The sequence below is a fragment of the Leucopleurus acutus genome (assembly GCF_964270905.1).
Source record: "Leucopleurus acutus genome assembly, chromosome: 4".
Classification (NCBI taxonomy): Eukaryota; Metazoa; Chordata; class Mammalia; order Artiodactyla; family Delphinidae; genus Leucopleurus; species Leucopleurus acutus.
In genome coordinates, this window is record NC_139146.1 from 2,314,665 (window position 1) to 2,334,603 (window position 19,939).

The 19,939-nt window shown below is 52.4% G+C and overlaps 1 protein-coding gene across 3 annotated transcripts in view; it reads left to right on the forward strand.

Annotated features, from left to right (window-relative positions):
* Positions 1–500: 500 nt before the first annotated feature.
* RGS12 (regulator of G protein signaling 12) overlaps positions 501–19,939 on the forward strand; it is a gene marked incomplete at both ends in the record, with an annotated part of 90,709 nt that continues 71,270 nt past the window's right edge. For all 3 annotated transcript variants that reach the window (XM_082837970.1, XM_082837971.1, XM_082837972.1), the window contains 2 exons: positions 501–2,378; positions 16,907–17,023. In XM_082837970.1, coding sequence (XP_082694096.1) covers positions 501–2,378; positions 16,907–17,023 — 1,995 coding nt within the window. The remainder of the gene's footprint in view (positions 2,379–16,906; positions 17,024–19,939) is intronic.

Below are 19,939 nucleotides of genomic sequence, written 5' to 3' on the forward strand. Positions count from 1 at the left end.
CATGGCAGGGAGCTCCGGGGAGCTGGGCACTGGTCCTTGGACCACACCCTTGAGTGATTAGCGTCCAAGGGCTCTCCTCTTTCCATCCAGACAGGGAGGAAGCAGATTCTGCGGGAGTCCTGTGTTCCTCAAACCCGGGGTGGGATTAGCCTTGGCGAGATCCGAGTTGGGGAGGATACCAGCCCTGGGAAAGGCCTTCTGCTTTGGAAGATTTCTTAGGCTGACTTTAAGATTTGCTGCACAGAGGTAGTGTGTCTCCTTCACGTTGACATTTGTGTGGCAACGAGAGACTCTTCCTGTGACGGTTTTGTTGTGAGGTATCTTTTTATGTTTGGGTAGTAGCAGTAAGCAGTATAAATATGAGATCTTTAACAACGAGCTCTTTATTCTTCTTCCGTAGGGCATTATTTCAAGGAGAACCATGGTAGCTTCCAGCATTCCCTGAACCACGGATCCGCCGGCGTAGTGAGCTATGCTCCTGGTCTCGGAAGCACTTTGAGATGTACAGAGCGGGGGACCTGGGGGAGCGGCCGCTGCTCGGGACGGCGCCCCCCCGGATGCGGAGCGTGGAGGTGGCCAGAGGAAGGGCGGGGTACGGATTTGCGCTTTCCGGGCAGGCGCCCTGTGTGCTCAGCTGTGTCATGAGAGGCAGCCCTGCGGATTTTGTGGGCCTCCGTGCTGGCGACCAGATACTTGCTGTCAACGAGATCAACGTGAAGACAGCATCCCATGAGGACGTGGTGAAGTTAATTGGGAAATGTTCTGGTGTCCTGCACATGGTGATTGGTGAGGGCATCGGCCACCTGGAGTCCTGCTCCAGTGATGAAGAGGTTGGATTTTATGAAGGAAAAGGCTGGCTGAAGCCCAAGCTCGACTCTAAGGCGTTAGGTATAAACAGAGCAGAGAGAGTCGTTGAGGAAATGCAGTCCGGAGGGATTCTCAACATGATCTTTGAAAACCCTGGTCTTCGAGCAAGCAGTTCAGAGCCCTTGAAGTTGAAACAAAGATCCCTTTCAGAATCAGCCACTGGGCGATTTGACCTTGGCCATGAAGGTGTACATAATCCAAACACCAGCCTGCTATCTAAGGAGGAGATCCCGAGAGTGGTGAACGATGATTCTGTTTTCAGCGTTGGGCTGGAGACTCACGAAGACTTTGGGGTGGACGCGAGCATTTTGAACGTGGCCATGGTTGTGGGCTACTTGGGCTCCATCGAGCTGCCGTCCACCAGCTGCAGCCTGGAGTCGGACAGCGTGCAGGCCATCCGGGGCTGCCTGCGGCGCCTGCGGGCCGAGCAGAAGATCCACTCGCTGGTGACCATGCAGATCATGCATGACTGTGTGCAGCTCTGCACGGACAAGGCCGCTGTCCTGGCCCGATACCCGGCCGAGAGGCTGGCGTTCAGCGCCGTGTGCCCAGACGACAGGAGGTTTTTCGGGCTGGTGACCATGCAGGCGGCCGACGACGGGAGCCTGGCGCAGGAGGAGGAGGGCGCCTTGCGGACATCCTGCCATGTGTTCATGGTGGACCCGGACCTGTTCAGTCACAAGATCCACCAGGGCATCGCCCGGCGCTTCGGGTTTGAGTGCACGGCCGACCCTGACACCAACGGCTGCCTGGAGTTCCCTGCGTCCTCGCTTCCAGTCCTGCAGTTCATCTCCGTGCTGTACCGGGACATGGGCGAACTGATTGAGGGCGTGCGGGCCCGGGCCTTTGCGGACGGGGACGCAGACGCTCACCAGAACACCAGCACCAGCAGCAACAGCGACAGCGGCATCGGGAACTTCACCCATGAGGACAGAAGCAGCCGGGTGCTCGTGCTGGACCTGGGCGCCAGCTCGAGCAGGCACGGCCCCAGTGGCAGCGCCTGGGAGGGTGTGGTCGGGCGGGGCTCCCAGCCCTGGGGCGGCCCCTGGAATGGGGCCTTCGGCCACGACCCTGAGGGGGCCCCGTTTGAGGCCGCTCCGCAGGCCGACAGGTGCCGGGACCTCGGTAAGCACCTGGGGCCCACTCCCCACGTGGAAGCCCCCCCGGCATCCTTGCGTTGCTCGGTTCCTCCTTCCAAGAGGGGCGCTGCGGGCCCCGGTGGTGGCTTTGGCCAGCGGTGGCTCCCGGTCCACGTCCTGCAGGAGTGGCAGTGCGGGCACACCAGCGACCAGGAGTCTTACACGGACTCCACCGACGGCTGGTCCAGCATCAACTGTGGCACGCTGCCCCCTCCCATGAGCAAGATTCCCGCTGACCGCTACCGGCTGGAGGGCAGCCCCGCGCAGCCCGCGCCCAGCACCCAGAAAAGGGACTGGGCCAGGAAGGCTCTCGGGATGCAGAACATTTTCGGCCCCCATCGAAATGTTAGAAAGACTAAGGAAGACAAAAAGGTAAGCCTGTTAGGGAAGGGTCAGGAAAGGTGAGCGTGCTCTCATAACTCGGTCAGTTACTGATGTGCGACGGCACCTTCATTGCCCAGTTCCCAGTCCTGCCTTCCTCTGGCTGCCCTGGCGACCTATGTCGGCTTCAGGGCACGTCCGCCTGGATTTGCCCTGGCTCTGGGCCGGGCGGGGTGGGACGTCAGGTGGGACAGGTGGTGGTGGAAGAGATGGTGACCTCCTGGCCAGGGTGAGGCCCTCCTCCCCGCTGCCCACCCTTTCCTGCTGCCGTGGGTGCTGGAGGGGCCTGTTCTGGCAGCCCCTTTGAAGCCCACTTTGTCTCTGGCCCCAGTGGCTGAGGCCTCACGCCCTTTTGAAGCGAGAAAATTCTGGAAGCACAGAGACTGGTCGCTTCAGGACGGGGAGCTTCACCTTGGTGTTTCCTTCATTGAGAAAGTCCTGCTACGAAAAAAACGCCCGCTGAAGTTGGCAGTGGCTCGTGGCTTGAGCATCAGACAGCTGGGGGCGGGGCCGGGAGCTTGGTTCGGAGTCGGGGGAGGGACTCAGCACAGCAGGAGGGCTGGCCCTGGCAGGCTGGGGCGGTGCTGGCGGGGCCGGCTGAGACGCAGCCGCCCGCGGGTGAGAGGAGGGCTGGCCCTCAGCTCGGCTGGCTTGGAAGGAACCGTTCTCAGGGGACCTTTGTGATTTAAAACACCTTTTCTGCGTTTGTTCACATTTTTGTTCCCAGCAGCTGAAAATCCCACAGGAAGACCCTCCAAAGACTGGAGGAGTGCTGTGGCCTGGGCCGTGGAGTTTGTTGAACGTTCTGTTCAGGATCCGTCCCTTCCCAAGTCTTACTATTTTTCATCGTAGAACACATCAGAGAAAACTTAAAGACGAAGGAAAGGACAGGCCTCCCATAGTTTTAGCTCCCCTAAATGACCATGTAACACTGTGATGTATCTAAGCATAGATTTGTGCTTTTGTATAAAACACAGTTGTAGTCACGCAGGTTTGACTGAATTCCTACAGTGGCCGGGCTAGCGGGACTTCTGCCGTTGTGTGCACCTTCCCTCCCGTTCCCTCGGTGGGACTGCATGGGCTGGGGTCTCCTTTCACCTGCGGTGTGGGCAGTGTGGGCGGCGTGGGCGGCAGCTTCGGCCTGGGCTTCCCTGGTTGGGGGAGGGCTTAGGGAGGGAAGGCCCTGGAAGGTGGCTAAAATGTTATCAGAAATTGGGGAATTCACCACCTCTTTTAACATAACCCACAAATGGGTTTCCTCCATTGCCACTGTGCATGTGAACTGGCAGGAATAAGTGGTGTTTGTCTGGCAGACTGCGGTGCTCCCTCATGCCCGTTCACTTGGTGGCAATCCCCACAGGGCCTCTGACCTCAGGAGGCCCAGAGACCGGGTGCCGCGCTCCCTGCTCTCCAGGCGAGGTGACCGGTCCTTGAGGGCTAAGTGACTTGTCTAAGGCTCAGCAGTCAGGACGAAGCAGATTCACGAGTCAAACCTTGGGCTTCGTCGTCTCTCTTGTTTTGAAGACTTTATTTTTAAGAGCAGTTTTAGGTTTATAATGAAATTGAGAGGAAGGCACAGAGAGTTCTCTCTACCCTCAAAGGCGTGCAGCCTCGCCACCATCAGCATCCCTCACCAGAGGGTACCTTTGTCACAGTCAGTAACCCCGGAGTCCATAGTTTATATTAGGGTCGCTGTCGGTGGTGCACATTCTGTGGGCTTGAACAGATTATAGTGACGTGTATTCACCATTGTAGAGTCAGACAGGGTGGTTTCACTGCCCTAAAAGTCCTCCGTGCTCTGCCTGTTCAGCCCTCCCCTGCTCTCCCCCAGCAACCACTGATTTTTTTCCCTGTCTCCGTAGTTTTGCCTTTTCCAGCTGTCGTGTAGTTGGAATCATACAGTCTGTAGCCTTTTCAGACTGGCCTCTTTCACTTCGTGATATGCATTGAAGGTTCCTCCATGTCTTTTCATGGCTTGATCGCTCATTTCTCTTTAGCACTGAGTACTATTCCGTTACGTGGAGGTGCCACAGTTTATGTATCCATTCACCTTCTGAAGGACACCTTGGTGGCTTCCAAGTTCCGGCAGCTATGAGTAAAACTGTTATAAACATCTGTGTGCCTGCAGGTTTTGGTGTGGACATAAGTTTTCAACTCCTCTGGGTAAGTACCAAGGAGTGGGATTGCTGGCTCGTGTGGTGAGAGAATGTTTAGCTTTGTAAGAAACTGTCTTCCAAAGTGGCTGCGCCGCTTTGCATTCCCACCAGCAGTGATGAAAGTTTCTGTTGCTTCACATTTGGGCCCCAGTTTGGTGGTGTCAGTGTTCAGCGTTTTTGCTGTCCTAACACGTAGGTAGTGGCATCTCACTGTTGTTCTGCTCTGCATCTCCCCTGATGGCATGTGAGGTTGAGCATCTTTTCATATGCTTACTTGTCATCTGTATATTTTCTTTGGTGAGGTGTCTGTTGAGATCTTTGACCTATTTTTAACAGATTGTTTGTTTTCTTACTGTTGAGTTTTTTTTTTTTTAAGAAACAGGCCTTTAGTTCCTTTTTTTAAATATAAATTTATTTACTTATTTGTTTTTATTTTTGGCTGCGTTGGGTCTTCGTTGCGGTGCGTGGGCTTTCTCTAGTTGCGGCGAGCGGGGGCTACTCTTCGTTGTGGTGCGCGGGCTTCTTATTGCGGTGGCTTCTCTTATTGCGGAGCACGGGCTCTAGGTGTGTGGGCTTCAGTAGTTGTGGCACGCGGGCTTCAGTAGTGTGGCACACGGGCTCAGTAGTTGTGGCTCGTGGGTTCTAGAGCGCAGGCTCAGCAGTTGTGGCGCGCGGGCTTAGTTGCTCCGCGGCATGTGGGATCTTCCCGGGCCAGGGATTGAACCCGGGTCCCCTGCATCGGCAGGCGGCTTCTCAACCACTGCGCCACCTAAGTTCTTTGTTTATTTTGAGTAGCAGCCCTTCATCAGATGTGTCTTTTGCAAATATTTTCTCCCATTCTGTGGCTTGTCTTTTCATTCTCTTGATACTGTTTTTCACAGAGTAGAAGTTTTAAATTTTAATGAAGTCCAGCTTATCAGTTCTTTCTTTGGTGGTTCGTGCCTTTGGTGTTGTACCAAAAAGGCATCACTAAACCCATGGTCATCTGGGTTCCTCCTGTGCTATCTTCTAGGAGTTTTATGGTTTTTTATTTTACATCCAGGTCTATGATCCGTTTTGAGTTAATTTCTGAAGGGTGTAAGGTCTGTATCTAGATTCACTTTTTTTTTTGCATGCGGATATCTCTTGTTCCAGCACCGTTTGTAGAAAAGACAATCATTGCTCCCTTGTATTGTCTTTGCCCCTTTGTCAGAGAGCAGTGGACTGTACTTAGGAGGACCTTGGGCTTCTTTTTAATGTTCTTTAACCTTCAACAAAAATGTAGTGAAAACGAAGGTATTGGCTGTTATTGCTTATACTGTAACAAAAGAATGAAGTGCTTGACATGGGACTGATGCCTCCAGTGCTGGAAAGTAGCAGTGTAGCATTCAGTGTTTGCAGTGCGCTTTATCTCCTTATTTGCCCTATGAGCTCATTATCTTACTGACAAGGAGAGTAGGGTTTATACACATTGAGCGACTTGCCCACAGTCAGGTGGCGTTCCTTTCGTGACGTAATGGGACACATGATTTATCTAAAAATAAGTAGTAATAAATTGTATTGTATTGCGTTCCAGCTCTAATCTCTGCAAGTGTACCCATGGTCTTTGCTAACTGGGTTCCCCTGCATTATTAGTGCAGTCTAATCCCACAGCCCCTGCTGGAGCGGCAGAAGCTTCCAGGGTTCTAAGGTGGGCCTCCTGGTGTCCCTCCTGGTCTGGCTCGAGCTGGCTGGCGGCTTGTCAGGATGAGCGGAGGACAGGCCAGGAAGGGATGGAGGAAGGAAGTGCTGGAAATGCGAAGAGGAAGAGGCGTTAGGAGCAGGAGGGGGAGGGGCCAGAGGCCGTGGAAGGTCGAGCAGTCGGTGTCTGGAGTTACTGTCAGTTCCTCTCCGTGGTGACAGTGGCTTCAGTGTCTTACTCTGTGCAAAATCAGGCTGTGTCCGCCAGGATCTGGCCAGGAGACAGAAAACACACCAGCGATTTGGACAGGGAGACGTTAGCCTGAAGAAGTGGTAGCCAGACCAGAGGTGGCCCACTGCCAAGCGAGCGCTAACGGAACCCCAGGGAGGATGCGGCAGAGGGGCGAGGGCGGCAACCAGGCGGAGCCTTAACACCAAGGGGAGGAGGCCGAGGGGCTGCAGTCAGTGCTGTCCGGGGAACAGGCTGCCGGAGAACGATGGTCCTGAGCAGGATGCGGGCACAGCCTGCTCCCGCCGCCCGGAAAACAGCCCGACGGGAACCAGCGCAGCCCCGCTGGCAGAGCCGGCCGTCGAGCCCGCGCCGGCAAAGCATCGTCTGCAAGGCCCAGCTCCAGGGTCCGGCGCTGGCAAAGAGGTGTGCGCTGGGCGCTAAGAGGCGAGACTTGGCCGCCTGGCTCAGCCCAGCATCTGGCGCCCTCTGCACACAACATCTGATCTTCGCGCAACCCAGAAACTCAGCAGGGCGCCCCGCGCAGCGCGCAGCTGTCCTGGGAGCGGAGATGCGCTCTCCCCGCCTTGCTGTTTGTTGTTGTTTGTTTAGGGGCTTTTCTGAGCAAATTCTGTCCGGTGCATTCTTTGTTGTGTGTGGCCACGAGGTCTCGGCTTGGTTCGCTTAGAGGTCAGCTAGTGACGGGGCAGAGATCTCCTTCGATGCCTGGAGCCGGTCAGTCTCGGTCTTTGCCGAGGGGCCTGTGTGTGTGGAGCCTTCAGTGCTCAGCCAGGCAGCTGATGGCCCCGCTTGGGCCTCCACTCCTGCCGGTGCAGCTGCAGCGCTGCGCATGGGCACAGCCCTCCATGGCCTTGTGGGTTCTGGGGAAACCTTGGAGCTTTTCACACCCCTAGGGGACTTCTCACCGCCCCCCCCCCCAGCTTCTCCTTTTAAGCCAGCCTTGGCCGCCTGTGCCCCTGAGGGGTGTTGCTTGTGACCAGTGAGGGGCAAGCACAGCTGATGCCAGGCCTGGGGAGCGGCCAGTGCCAGGACGCCCTCCCCATAGCGCCCTCTCTCTCTCTCTGTTTCTGTCTGTCTGTCTCTCTCGCAGCCCTAGGATGGTCTTTAGTGGTCTCTGTGTTACGATTGCTTCCACGTAATACTTGACAGCCCTTTGTATTAAATGTTCCCTTTGAAAGTCTGGCACGCAGCCTTTCTGTTGTGTTGCACAAAGCAAGCCAGCTCTTAGAGGGGCTACACCACTGCGTTCAGTCACCAGCTGGTCTCTGAGTCCTACCAGTTCTCTGTCCAGTCAGTCGTCTTTGCAGGATGCTCCTTTACCAGGGCTTTGTCACGTCTTCTTGGTCCTTTATACCCTAGCTCAGTCCAGACCCCGGCTTTCTGGGACCCCTCACTCCTGTGGAAGCCTGGAGGGAAACCGGCCAAGGAGAAGGCCCACTTTTCCCACACTTGCTTGTTCAGGTGGACACGTCTCCGCCTCTCAGGCTCTTTTATTACACTGGTCAAGTGGGAGGTTTGCAGAGGGAGTGCTCGGCATTTTGACCTCCTCCCAGTCACATCCAGTGCTCTGACTCCTAGTGCGCTGACCCGGGCAATGCTCCTGAACTGTTTCCTCCTTGGGGAGCCCTGAGATATTGGGCTGGGGGCTGGGAGGGCATCACCCGGAGACTTAGCCGAGTGTATGACACTGTTGACGAGAGTTAAATAATGTTTATAAATGGATGCTTTTCCATTTTATTAAGTTTGTTAAGAGTTTGGGTGGGGCTGCCCAGGGCTGGTGTGGGGGCTCCCCGTTCATCAGGGGCCAGGTTCCCCGGCTGTGCCTCCACTTGAAGGTCAGACGGAGACACAGCTTCCGCTACATTCCAACCTGCAGGAGGGGGGAGCCTGCAGGAGGAGGGGGAGCCTGCAGGAGGAGGGGGGAGCCTCAGGAGGTAGGGGGAGCCTGCAGGAGGTGGGGGGGAGCCTGCAGGAGGAGGGGGGAGCCTGCAGGAGGAGGGGGAGCCTGCAGGAGGGGGGAGCCTGCAGGAGGAGGGGGAGCCTGCAGAAGGAGGGGGAGCCTGCAGGAGGTGGGGGGGAGCCTGCAGGAGGAGGGGGGAGCCTGCAGGAGGAGGGCGGAGCCTGCAGGAGGAGGGGGAGCCTGCAGGAGGAGGGGGGAGCCTACGGGTGGGGGGGGGGAGGGAGCAGTGGAGCCCCAGCAGAAGCTGCAAAAGCTCTTGCTGCTTCTCATTGTCCAGGCCTCGTCACGTGACTGCACCCTGCTGCAAGGGGGGCTGGGAAGTGTGGCTGCACAGGCAGGTGTGCAGCCCAGATGTCCATCACTGAGAGGGGACTGTGGCTCTGGGCTCTGCCATGGGGGGGTGGCGTGGGGTATTACCCACGTGGAAAGCCCCCCAAGACGCCCGAAGCGAAAAAGCAGGTCACATGTACGTATTTAATATGATCCCGCTTTTGTGTAACGTATTTCAATACCCTCCAAATAAACCTATGACATTTTAAAGCATGCATATATTTATATGTAAGTATATAGAAAAAATTAAAAGGAAACACTCCAAACAGATAGTAGTAGTTACCTCAGGTTAGTAAGTGAAAACTGGGAAGCGTCCAGGACACTATAATTTTATTTTGTGTTGTTTTGATTTTTTTATTATGGGAATCTGAACATATTTTACTTACTAAAAATAATGCCTTCGGAGAAACAAATGAAAATTACTTTCTTAATTCTTTTAATGAGAGCAAAGTGAGGATTGGTACTGGAAGCTGCAGTGGTATTTCTACGGCATTGCTAATGACATCATCAGCTATCCAGCCAGGAGAGTATTGGATTCAACAGACAGATCTTGTGCAGTTTTTCTAGTACAATGAGAGGACGTTTTAAAATAGATTCTAAGAAAATTCTGGAGAATACTAAAAAGGCCAGGTTAGGGCCCCATGATATAATTCCCTCTAAAAACAGCAGCTTTGATCTTCATGCCTTGTAAACCATGCCCTTGGGCAACATTGCATCACTCTCTGCCCAGGCAAGAGGAAAGGAAGCGAGAGAGTCAGCCGTCTGGGGAGATAACACCACCGGGCAGAGGGGCCGGGCTGGGAAGGGCACTCTGGGCTCCTCAGCTCCCTATGGGCTCGCTCTGCGCAAGGCCTTCCTTCTGACCACGTGCACTGAGCGCTCTCTGGGGGGCTCGGTGCTGCGTGTGGACCTTGAGACCCAGGCCGGTGGAGGCGCTAGGGGGAGCAGGGGAGAAGCGCTTGGGCCCTCCTGGAATAGGCAGGGCAGGGCTTCCCAGAGCTGGACGCAGTCTGTAGGACGGAGAGTGGGGGACACTGAGGTGAAGGAAATGGGAGCAAAGGAGCAGAGACACAAAGCAATGCCACCCCTTACTGTTCTTTGGTTTTGTATAGTTTCCAGGAAAAGGGAGAATATTCAGAGCTAAGTGGCCACTGCCAGAATCAGAAGTGTTTGACGTGCTTGAATCCCTTATTGATTAGTTTTGCTGTTTCTTCAGCTTTGTGAAAATGGCTTTATAACACAGTCTCATGCAACCTGTTTTGAAATCACTGAATATCATTTCAAAGATTTATCCATGATACCATCTGCAGCTGCAGTTCATCATTCTAACTATGTAACATTCCATTGTGTGAGTATACCACCATCACACACCCACGCGTGTGCGCGCGCACACACAGAGCCATTAACAAAATGACTGATGACGCGTTGGTGAACATTCTTGCACACGTCTCCAGGCATGTATATGAAGGCATTTCTCAGGGTCTGTGCAAAGAACGGAATGGCTGGTTTGTCTCAGGGCCGGGTGTTAAGCTTTTGGTCTCTGTATCCATTCATATTGACAGTAGACGGGTCTCTGGAGAGACACAGCTTTAATTACTGATGCACAATACGACAGTGGTTCCCCCATGCCCAGTCCTTGCCCTGGACTGGAGCAATGAGAACCACATTGGGTATCACCCCTCAACTCCCCAAACAGGGATCCAGGAGATTATACACGTGCTGCCCCCTTCCCCTCCTTAAGGGGAGAGAAACCGTTACTCTAAGCAAATCCTCTTTCTAGACAGGGGAAAAATCCTGGGTCTCTCCTCTCACCCTTTGCAGTGCAGGTGGGTGTCTTCAGGAGGGACATAAGATCAGCCTCTTTGGGAGGTGTTCCAGGTCTCATTCCTTTGAAATGTCAGTCTCACCTGGAGTTCTCACCATCTCTTTGGTCATAATTTAACTGCTGAGTCCCAGGACGTGGAAACTTTTAGTACAGGTCCCAAGTCTCAGTAAAATTTGCTCAGAATGCTGTAACCGTGCAGAAACATGCTGTTTTCCTGGCAGTCCCGTACCAGCTACTGTAAGAACTCAGATCACTCCACATTCTTGCCGAAGCTTGGCTTCGCCAGACTCCTCCAATTTTTGCCAATCTATTAGTTGTAAAATGGTATCTTGTTGCGGCTTTAGTTTGCATTTCCTTGAGCACAAAGATTTGATTTCCTCTTTGTGAGGGACCTACTGAAAACTTTGCCCATTTTTCTGTTGGGTTGTCTTTCTCTCTAATTGGTAGGAGTTACAGATTTTGGCTATTAACCTTTGCCGATTACAAGCGTTCCGTGAATGCCCTCTCCATGTTCTGTGTGCTGTGGCATTTTTTTTTTTTTTTTTTTTTTTGCGGTACGCGGGCCTCTCACTGTTGTGGCTTCTCCCATTGCGGAGCACAGGCTCCGGACGCACAGGCTCAGCGGCCATGGCTCACGGGCCCAGCCGCTCCGCGGCATGTGGGATCCTCCTGGACCGGGGCACGAACCCGTGTCCCCTGCATCGGCAGGCGGACTCTCAACCACTGCACCACCAGGGAAGCCCTGCTGTGGCATTTTGATGAACAGAAGTTATTCACTTTAATGTCATCCAGCTTGTCAGCCTTTATCTTGCACTTTTGACATAACACATTCACTACTACCCTGAGGACAGAAAGATTTTCTCCTTTTTTTTCCCCTAGAATTTTTTGGAGTTGATTTTTGTGAATGGAATAAGGAGGGTGGCAAGTCCATTTTTTCCTCTATGTGGACGACCGGTTGTTGGAGCACTAAATTCAGGCTCTCCCGAGGCCCAGTGGTGCCCTCTGCCGTGTGCCGTGTGTTCACATACGTGGGTCTCAGTTCTCTGTCCTCCACTGTCAATACCCCAACTGCACTTTACCTTCACAATTGTACCTTTGTAGTGAGTCTTCGTATCTGATGGGCCAAATCACCTTATCTGATCTTGGCTTTGCTTGAGCCTTGCTCTTTCATATAGATTTTACAATCAGCTAATAAATTCTCCAAAAAATAAAATGCTATTGACTTTTTTATTGGGAGAACTGACATATGTAGGATATTGAGTCTTCCTATCCATGAAAATGGTACCTCTCTTCATTTATTTAGGTTTTCTTTATTTTCTTTCAGTAAAGTTTTATAGCTACCTTCATAAATGTTGTTAATTAGATTTTTTTCTTAGATTATTTGGCCAGATTTATTCCTAGGTACCTTGTATATTTTATTACTATTGTAAATGGGTGCCTACTTAAAAATTGTAAATGTTAACTTTTGTGATATATAAAAGTACAATTGATTCACTGCTTTCTTTGTGCAGCTGCCTTGCCAGGATTACTTCTGTTCGTATTTGTTAATACTTGTCATCATGAATGGGTGTTGAATTTTGGCCTTTCTTTTTTGGTTCTTTTTGTGTTCATTGAGACAATCAAATGGGCTTCCTCCTTTAAAATGCTAACGTGGTATATTACACTGATAGAGTTTTGAATATTGAACCATGCTTGCATTCCTGAGATAAGCCTAACTTGTGCTTATCTTTTTATACACTAATGGGTTTGGTTTGCTAGTATTTTTGTAAAATTTTTGAATCTGTGTTTATGAGTAAAACTGTCTTATAGTGTTCCCTTCTCTCATTGTTTTTGTCTGGTTTTGATATCAAGTTTATTCTAACCTCATAAAGTTATAAAATCAATGGTGGCATTTTTCTCCCCCTTTTCCTCCTCTTCTTCCTCACTTTCTTCCTTTTTGGTGTATTGAATCTCTTATTTAAAAACCCTATTAGAGATGAGATCTATTTTGTCTGTTATTAACATAGCTACACAAGCTTTCTCTGAGTCAGCATTTTCTGTCCTTTTCTTTAAACTTTTCCATTTCTCCATGTTCTAGGATTGTTACTATGAGTGGCAGGTAGTTGCATGTTTTTCCTGATCCAATTTGACATTCTGAGATTCAAGAGTAAGACTGTAATAAATTGGCAAATTTAGTCCATTTATATTTATTGGGATTACTGGCATGTGTAGTTTTGGTTCCATGATGTTACTGTGCACTTTCTGTAAGTCTGTTTTTTCCTAGGCTCTCTCCTCCTTTCCTGCCTTTGTTTGTGTTTTGTTTTCAAGGCTGTTGTTGGTTTTCCTGCTTTCTTCATCACCTCCTTTATTGGCTTGGACGTTTTGCCACACACCTCGTTTCTGTCTTTTTAAGGTTTTCACTCTTGATGACTGCCTGGCTCTTAGATATTTATTGAATAAACAAACATATTCCTTAATTTTCTGTCTCGAGTTGGATGTCCTTTCCTACATATTCACCCTTTTCTTCCTTGAGCAGGACACCCAGTCTCGGCTTCTTTCTCGAGAAGGTGATTCACTGTGACCAGGAGCCCTTCTTCAGCCCCCACACGTTATTCCAGAGTCACCGCTCTGTGTTTGTCCAGTGTTGTGTTGGAAATGGAATTTTGTTGATCTTAAAATTGATTTGATTTGGGGCTTAGAATTCTTCCTGATATGGAGAGTTTTGTAGCAACCAGATCTCACAAGTTGTGCTTGTTACTCAGCTGTTGTCCCTCAGCCCCAAGCCCGCCTTCTGTGATGGGCTCTGGGAAGGGGGTCTGTGCCCTCTTCCCCTTGCCAGCTGGGTCCCCACCTGGCTCTGCTCCCAGCAGCCAGGCGAGAGGAGGAGGGTCCTCCTGCCGCTGCCGCTGAGTCCAGTTTGTGGTTTCCCCGCCTTGTCCGGGGCCTTGTCACTCCCCAGACACCAGCCGTTGCCTGTGCCCCCTCTGAGGTCCGAGGTCCGGGTCCTACCTTCCCCTCATCTGGCTGCAGAGTTTAAATAAGTCCTCCTCTTCTCATACTGTCCCAGCCCCGGGGGTGCAGCCGCTTCCCGTCCTGGCATCTTGGAGTCTCTTTCTGCCCTTTCAGTTCTCTGATTCCTGGTTAGCAGTTCTTTGTGGGAAATTCTCTGTTGACCAGTTGCTGTGGTTTTGCTTTCTGACTGATATGACGGGAGAAGTAAGTATGTCAGCTGGAAATCCTACTCCTCGGCTTCTCTTGGGCAGGTCTTCAGATGGTCTGGTCTCTGTTTTAAGCTAAATGGCATCCTTGGTTAATTTGTTCAGTAAGTGTTTACTGAGCACCTGCTGTGTGCCAGGCACTGTTGAGGGGGGACACAGCCCTTGCCCCACTGGGGCTTCTGGTCTAGTGTTTATACCCTTAAGTTAGGAGTTTCTGGTTCTGACTGTGGTGCAACGAGATCTGGGTCTGGGGGCCCGAGCAGGCCCTTCACTGGCTGCTGGGCTCTCATCTGTAGGTTGAGGAGGCTGGACTGGCTGGTCCAGGTCACTGCTTGTGCTAAAATGAGACCTCTCCCTGGGTGGTGGGCAGGCGGGCAGGCGTCAGCGGCCCAGTTCTGCCCTCACTCCATCTGCTGGCTGTTTCTCATCTCGAAGGCTTCCCTCAGGGGCCCTCCGCCCTCCTGTTCTGAGTTGACCATCCAGAGCAGGGTACCGGAGCGCAAAGGGCTCACGCTGAGGTCCATGCCGGCCGCTGGCCCTCGTACGGGGCGCTTGCGGGCAGAGAGGCGGAGCTGGGGCAGCCCTCAGCCCCTCGCCTTCCCAAGCAGTTAAGATGAGTTGTTTGCGATTTAAGAAGTGGAGTTGACTTTGAAGAAAGAGGATTTGTAGCCATTTTTGCCTAATCGCTACTGTTTAGTTCTGTCTGGGGAGAGTGAGTGATGTAGTGCCAGCAGGGGGCGCCAGATCAGCGGGGATTTTCCAGCAGTTTATTGATGCACGGCCGTCTTCATACACCGGGGTTGGGGGCAGGGACTCTCGCTGAGGAGCAGCCGGAGAAGAGCTGAAGCTTCTCCCTGTTGGTGAAATGTCACCACGGGGTCGATTCACACCTCTGTAGGCGTTATTCCTCCTCTGAGGCCCCAGTCCCGCAACGCGCCCGTGCACGGCCACGTGTAGACGGCTGCTTTCCTTCCGGCCGCGTGGACCCCCTGTCCCCAGTGATGGACTCCCTGTTACTGGGCACCCAGGCCCCCACGCAGTTTTGCTCTTGTGTGTTCTCTGAGCAGATGCCACCCGGCCAGGCAGGTGGTCCCAGAAGGGAGCACACACAGAGCAAAGGCCCCTGCTGCTCCCAGGGCTTCCAGGCAGCTGGGGAGATGGTGCAGGGGGGTGGTGCTGGGGGTCTGTGGTTCCAGTTCCTGCTGAGAGTGGAAGCCTCGGGACCCCCCCCCCCCGCAGCAAGGGGCTGAAGGGGGCTCTTGAAGGGGCGCACCGTGCGGCGAGGAGGGGCCCTGGGGCAGGGGTGAGGGTCTCTAGAGCGATCGCTGGGCTCCAGGTACATTTTACACATAGACTCAGCTTTGGGCATATTTTTTGAAAAAGATATTTCTTAGACAAATCTTCTCGAGAATATGTCAAATTTAGTAACTTGCTAACAAGGCCCCGCTGTGAGCAGAGGTCGCTGCTCGCGGGGGTGGGGTGGGGGCGGAGAAGGGGGACTTGGACACAGACGCGGGGAAGGGTGTGGGTCTTGACAAGGCCTGAGTGGGCTTGCCAGTGGTCACAAAGCAGCCCTGTGGGGCAGGGCCTGGGCGCCTGTCCCCGGGAGCGGAGGCACGACTGGAACCACAGGCTCACCCAGCTCGGGGCAGGGGTGGGGTTCTCGGAGGCCAGCTTTTCCTCAGCTTTCGAGCGGCAGTGTGCCCGGTCCCCCGGGCCCATTTGGGGACAGGCAGGTCGTCTGTGCAACTTGCTTTCTTAGAGGCATCCCGGCTGAGCCCTAGCCCAGGTGCAGCTTCACCTCTGCACGGCTCCGTGGCCATTGTCCCTTTCAGAGTGACGCTCTCGAGCCCGTGGGGGTCTGGCTGTGGCCGGGCACCCTCACTGCCTTCTTCCCTCCAGTGGCCCCCGCCTGCCCTTAGCCCCAGCTCCACGGCAGCCCCGTGGGGCATCTGTGTTGTCCTCTGTGCTCCCAGCACCCTCTGTGTCACCCTTGTTTTCCGCCACCGGCCTGGGGACTGCGGGTGGGCAGGCTGGCGACACATCACCGCCTGGTGTGGACACGCAGAGACGGAGGATGCGTTTGCTGGGACAGTGTGCACACGGCTTCTCTCTTGGGCTCTTGCTGGAATGCTAGGGTTTGCTGAACACATGTGGTGACGCGATACTGCGCCCGGGGAGCCCTTTGCTGGTGGTGACGACGCATCTGAGATGGAGCCTTGCCTTGTCTCCGCGTCTCCTCTCCCTGAGTCAGCTCCTTTCTCCCTGTGTCTACAGCTCTCTGTGTCTCCCTCCCTCCCTCTCTTTCCCTGTTAGTTCTTCTGGATCTTTCTCTCCCTCCGCTTGCTCTGCGGGGGGTGGTGTCTGCGAGGTTGGCTGTGCAGAAACTTAGCCCCGAGAGCTTTATAAGGGAGTGCTGCAAGGTTTTGTCTTTCTGCAAGGTTCCCCGGGTCCCTACGCAGGTGGGGAGCAGAGAGTGCCTGAGGCCTCGCAGTCCTTAGAAACCTGTAGCTTCCTTTATGCCTGAAGCCGGTCATTTAGGATTTTGAGTACCCAGGAAGTCAAAGATTTTCAGCTGTGATGCTTTTTATTTTTAAAATGTGATGACATTTGCTGGCACCACATTTGGGGAGATGTCTGGCATGATGACAGCGAATTAATTCTGGTCGTTTCCCAGAGAAAGAATAAGATGTTTTAATGGCTGGTTATTTCATGCATTTGGGTTGGTTTGGTCTTCAGACACCAGCTGAATGTCTAGAGATTCTTTAATTTCCTAAAATGCTTCTAAAATTATGTGAAAGCACGAGCTTGCTGAAAACCAGCCTTTATATTACTAATGATTTCCTCCGCCCACTTGTGCTTTCCCAGACATGCGCACATGTTTTTCCGTTGCCCTTGGACGAGGAGTTTGAGGCTGGGGTTGTCCTCTGGACACATAGTTGGAAGTGGCGCAGCAAACGCTCGGGGGCCCTGGGATGACTCTTCTTTTCAACTTTGCGTTTTTGGTGTGGTGACTCGTTTGTAGTGTGAGGTTGACCTGGGCGACCTTGAGGCCTCCTCTCCTCCGGTCTCTCCAGGCGGTGTGTCAGGCAGCACTAGTGTCTCCTCCCAAGAGGGTAACGACGTCTTCTTCTTGTTTTAGGGCTCCAAGTCTGGGCGGGGCGTTGGACTCCTGCCGCCGGCTCAGCGTGCCTCTGCCCGGAGATCTTTTGGGAGGCCCAGGAGGCTGAGCATCACCCGCTCCCTCGATGATCTTGAGGTAACTTCATTTTAGGGTTTCTTCTTTCATTTTCCGGGTTTTAAAAAATGATACATCTGAATCTCCTTTGAATCCCACCCATTTTCTACCACCTCTCCCTCTCCTGTAAACTCAGTCTTCAAGTGGGGCTTCTGTGCACACCCAGCCCCTCCCCTGCCCCACCCGCTCCTGCCCCATCCGGACCCTCTTCCTCTGCTCCTTGGTCTACAACGCATCACGGTGTGTCCCGTCCTCTCTTACGTGCCAGATGCCGTAATAGACACAAGAACCCTCTGGGGGCCTATCATTGCCTGTTACCAAACCAAACTTGGGTCCATTTGCCCAACGCACAGAAAAGCTTATCTACTGACACTGGGTTGTGGGGAAGGAAAGTACAGGCACCAGACAAGGAGAACAGGTAGCTCATGCTCAAAAGACCCAAACTCCCCAGTGGATTTCAGGGCAGGGCCTTTACAGACAGTGTGAGGTCGGGGGCCATGGGGTATGTGATCAGCTTGTGCACAGTTCTCTGATTGGTTGGTGGTGAGGTAACTGGGTGATGTTTCAGGAATCTCAGCCGTCAACCTTCCAGCCGGTTGGGGGTCTACATGCTGGTGGGCAGCCTGCATAACTTCTTCCACCTGGTGGGGGTTTTAGTATCTGCAGAACAGCTCAAGGACACAGCTCAGATGTTATCTAGAGCCCTTGAGGAGGAACTAGAGGTCCTTGACACTGTTCAGTGGCTAAACTGTTATTGTTTTGTCGTGCTCGACTGTTTTCTTTTGATTCTGCATTTTCTCACTTCTCTGGTTAAATTTGCAGTTTGGAATTTGGGGAGGGCCTAGGAGGCTAAAGCTTTGCTACAAACAAGAGGGGGGGGTACTGGGGGATACGTCCCCAGGAGGCCCCCCAGGGTCCTGCTCTGTTTCATACCCACTTTATTTTTTTTTATTATTTAAAAAATATTTATTTATTTATTTATTTTTGGCTGCGTTGGGTCTTCGTTGCTGCGCGTGGGCTTTCTCTAGTTGCGGCAAGCGGGGGCTGCTCTTCGTTATGGTGCGCGGGCTTCTCTTTGCGGTGGCTTCTCTTTTTGCGGAGCGTGGGCTTCAGTAGTTGTGGCATGTGGGCTCAGTAGCTGTGGCTTATGGGCTCTAGAGCGCAGGCTCAGTAGTTGTGGTGCACGGGCTTAGTTGCTCCACAGCATGTGGGATCTTCCCGGACCAAGGCCCAGACCTGTGTCCCCTGCAGTGGCAGGCGGATTCTTAACCACTGCGTGACCAGGGAAGCCCCATACCCGCTTTAAAGACATGATATTGATCCACACATATCGAGAGTATCCTCTTGTGTGGTTCTCTTCTTTGATTTGTAATCCTTAAAAAATTAATAGACTTTACTCTCAGAGCAGTTTGGGGTTTACAGAAAAGCTAAGCAGGAAGTACAGAGAGTTCCCATGTGCCACCATGCTGGGTACATGATTAGTTGAGGTTGCATAGCGTGCATGGAGGCCACTCCTTGTGCTGTACATTCTAAAGGTTTGGACAGATGGATTGAGGTCACACAGCCACCATCACAGTGTCACACAGAGCATCTCACTGCCCTAAAATCCTAGGTGCCCGCCTGGTCGTCCCTCCCTGCTCACCCTGGACCTTGGCAGCCGTGGTCCTTTCACGGGTTCATTTTGTGTGTTTTAAAATTTTATACACAGATGTAATCATACTGCATGTCTTATTCTGCCACTTTTATAACATTGTATTATACTTTCAAGTTTTACCTTGTAGTTTTAGTTTATTTTACTTGTTATATAGCATTCCATTATGAATATGTCACAAATTTTTATCCATTCTGCTGTCGCTGGCCACGTGATAGAAGGTTGGGAACAGACCTCTGTGAGAGGAGCTGCAGCGGACAGTGTCATGCAGGTGCCCGTGTGCACAGCCGGGGCTGTGAGAGCGTGTTCTGGGGAGTCAGTTGCTGTGACAGTCTCATCCGAGCCTCACCCAGGCTCTGGCCGCCAGCAGGACCAGGGGCCTTGCTGCCCTGCTCACCGACACTTGGTACTGTCAAACTGAAATTTTCCCTGTTTCAATAAAATGCCAACTCATTTTAATTTGCATTTCACTGATTGTGAGTGAGACTGAGCATTCCATCACGGGCTCTTTGGCTGTTCAGGTTTTCTCTTTTATTTATTTATTTTTGCGGTACGCGGGCCTCTCACTGTTGCGGCCTCTCCCATTGTGGAGCACAGGCTCCGGACGCACAGGCTCAGCGGCCATGGCTCACGGGCCCAGCCGCTCCGCGGCACGCGGGATCCCCCCAGACCGGGGCACGAACCCGCGCCCCCTGCATGGCAGGTGGACTCCCAACCACTGCACCACCAGGGAAGCCCAGGTTTTCTCTTCTTTGAATTAGTAGCCTATTCATGTCCTTCCTGTAGTTTTTAAATTTTTATTTTATTTATTTTATTATTTTTAAAATAGATTTTGTAGTAGTTCTTTACATTTTGGGGATACAAATCCTTTGTCAGATAAAGGTTTTGAAAATATCTTCTTTGTGGCTTTTTTCTGCCTTTGTCTAGGGTGTCAGTAGACATATATTTTAATTGTAGTAAAATAGAGCATCAAATTTACCATTTTTAAGTGTCCAGTTTGGGGCAATAAGTACATTCACATCATTTTGCAAAAATCACCCGTCAATTCCGGAAGGCTCCTACCTCCTACAGCAGAAACTCGGTGCCCATCACTCACTCACTCACTCCCCCTCCCCTCCCTCAGCCCCTGGCACCCACTGTCCTGCTTTCTGCCTTCAGGAATTTGACTTTTGTGTCTGGCTTTTTTCACTTAGTAGAGTATCTTTGCAGTTCACCCATGCTGTAGCAGGTGTCAGAATTTTTTCCTTGTTAAGGCTGAATAATATTCCCCTGTATGGATGGCCCAC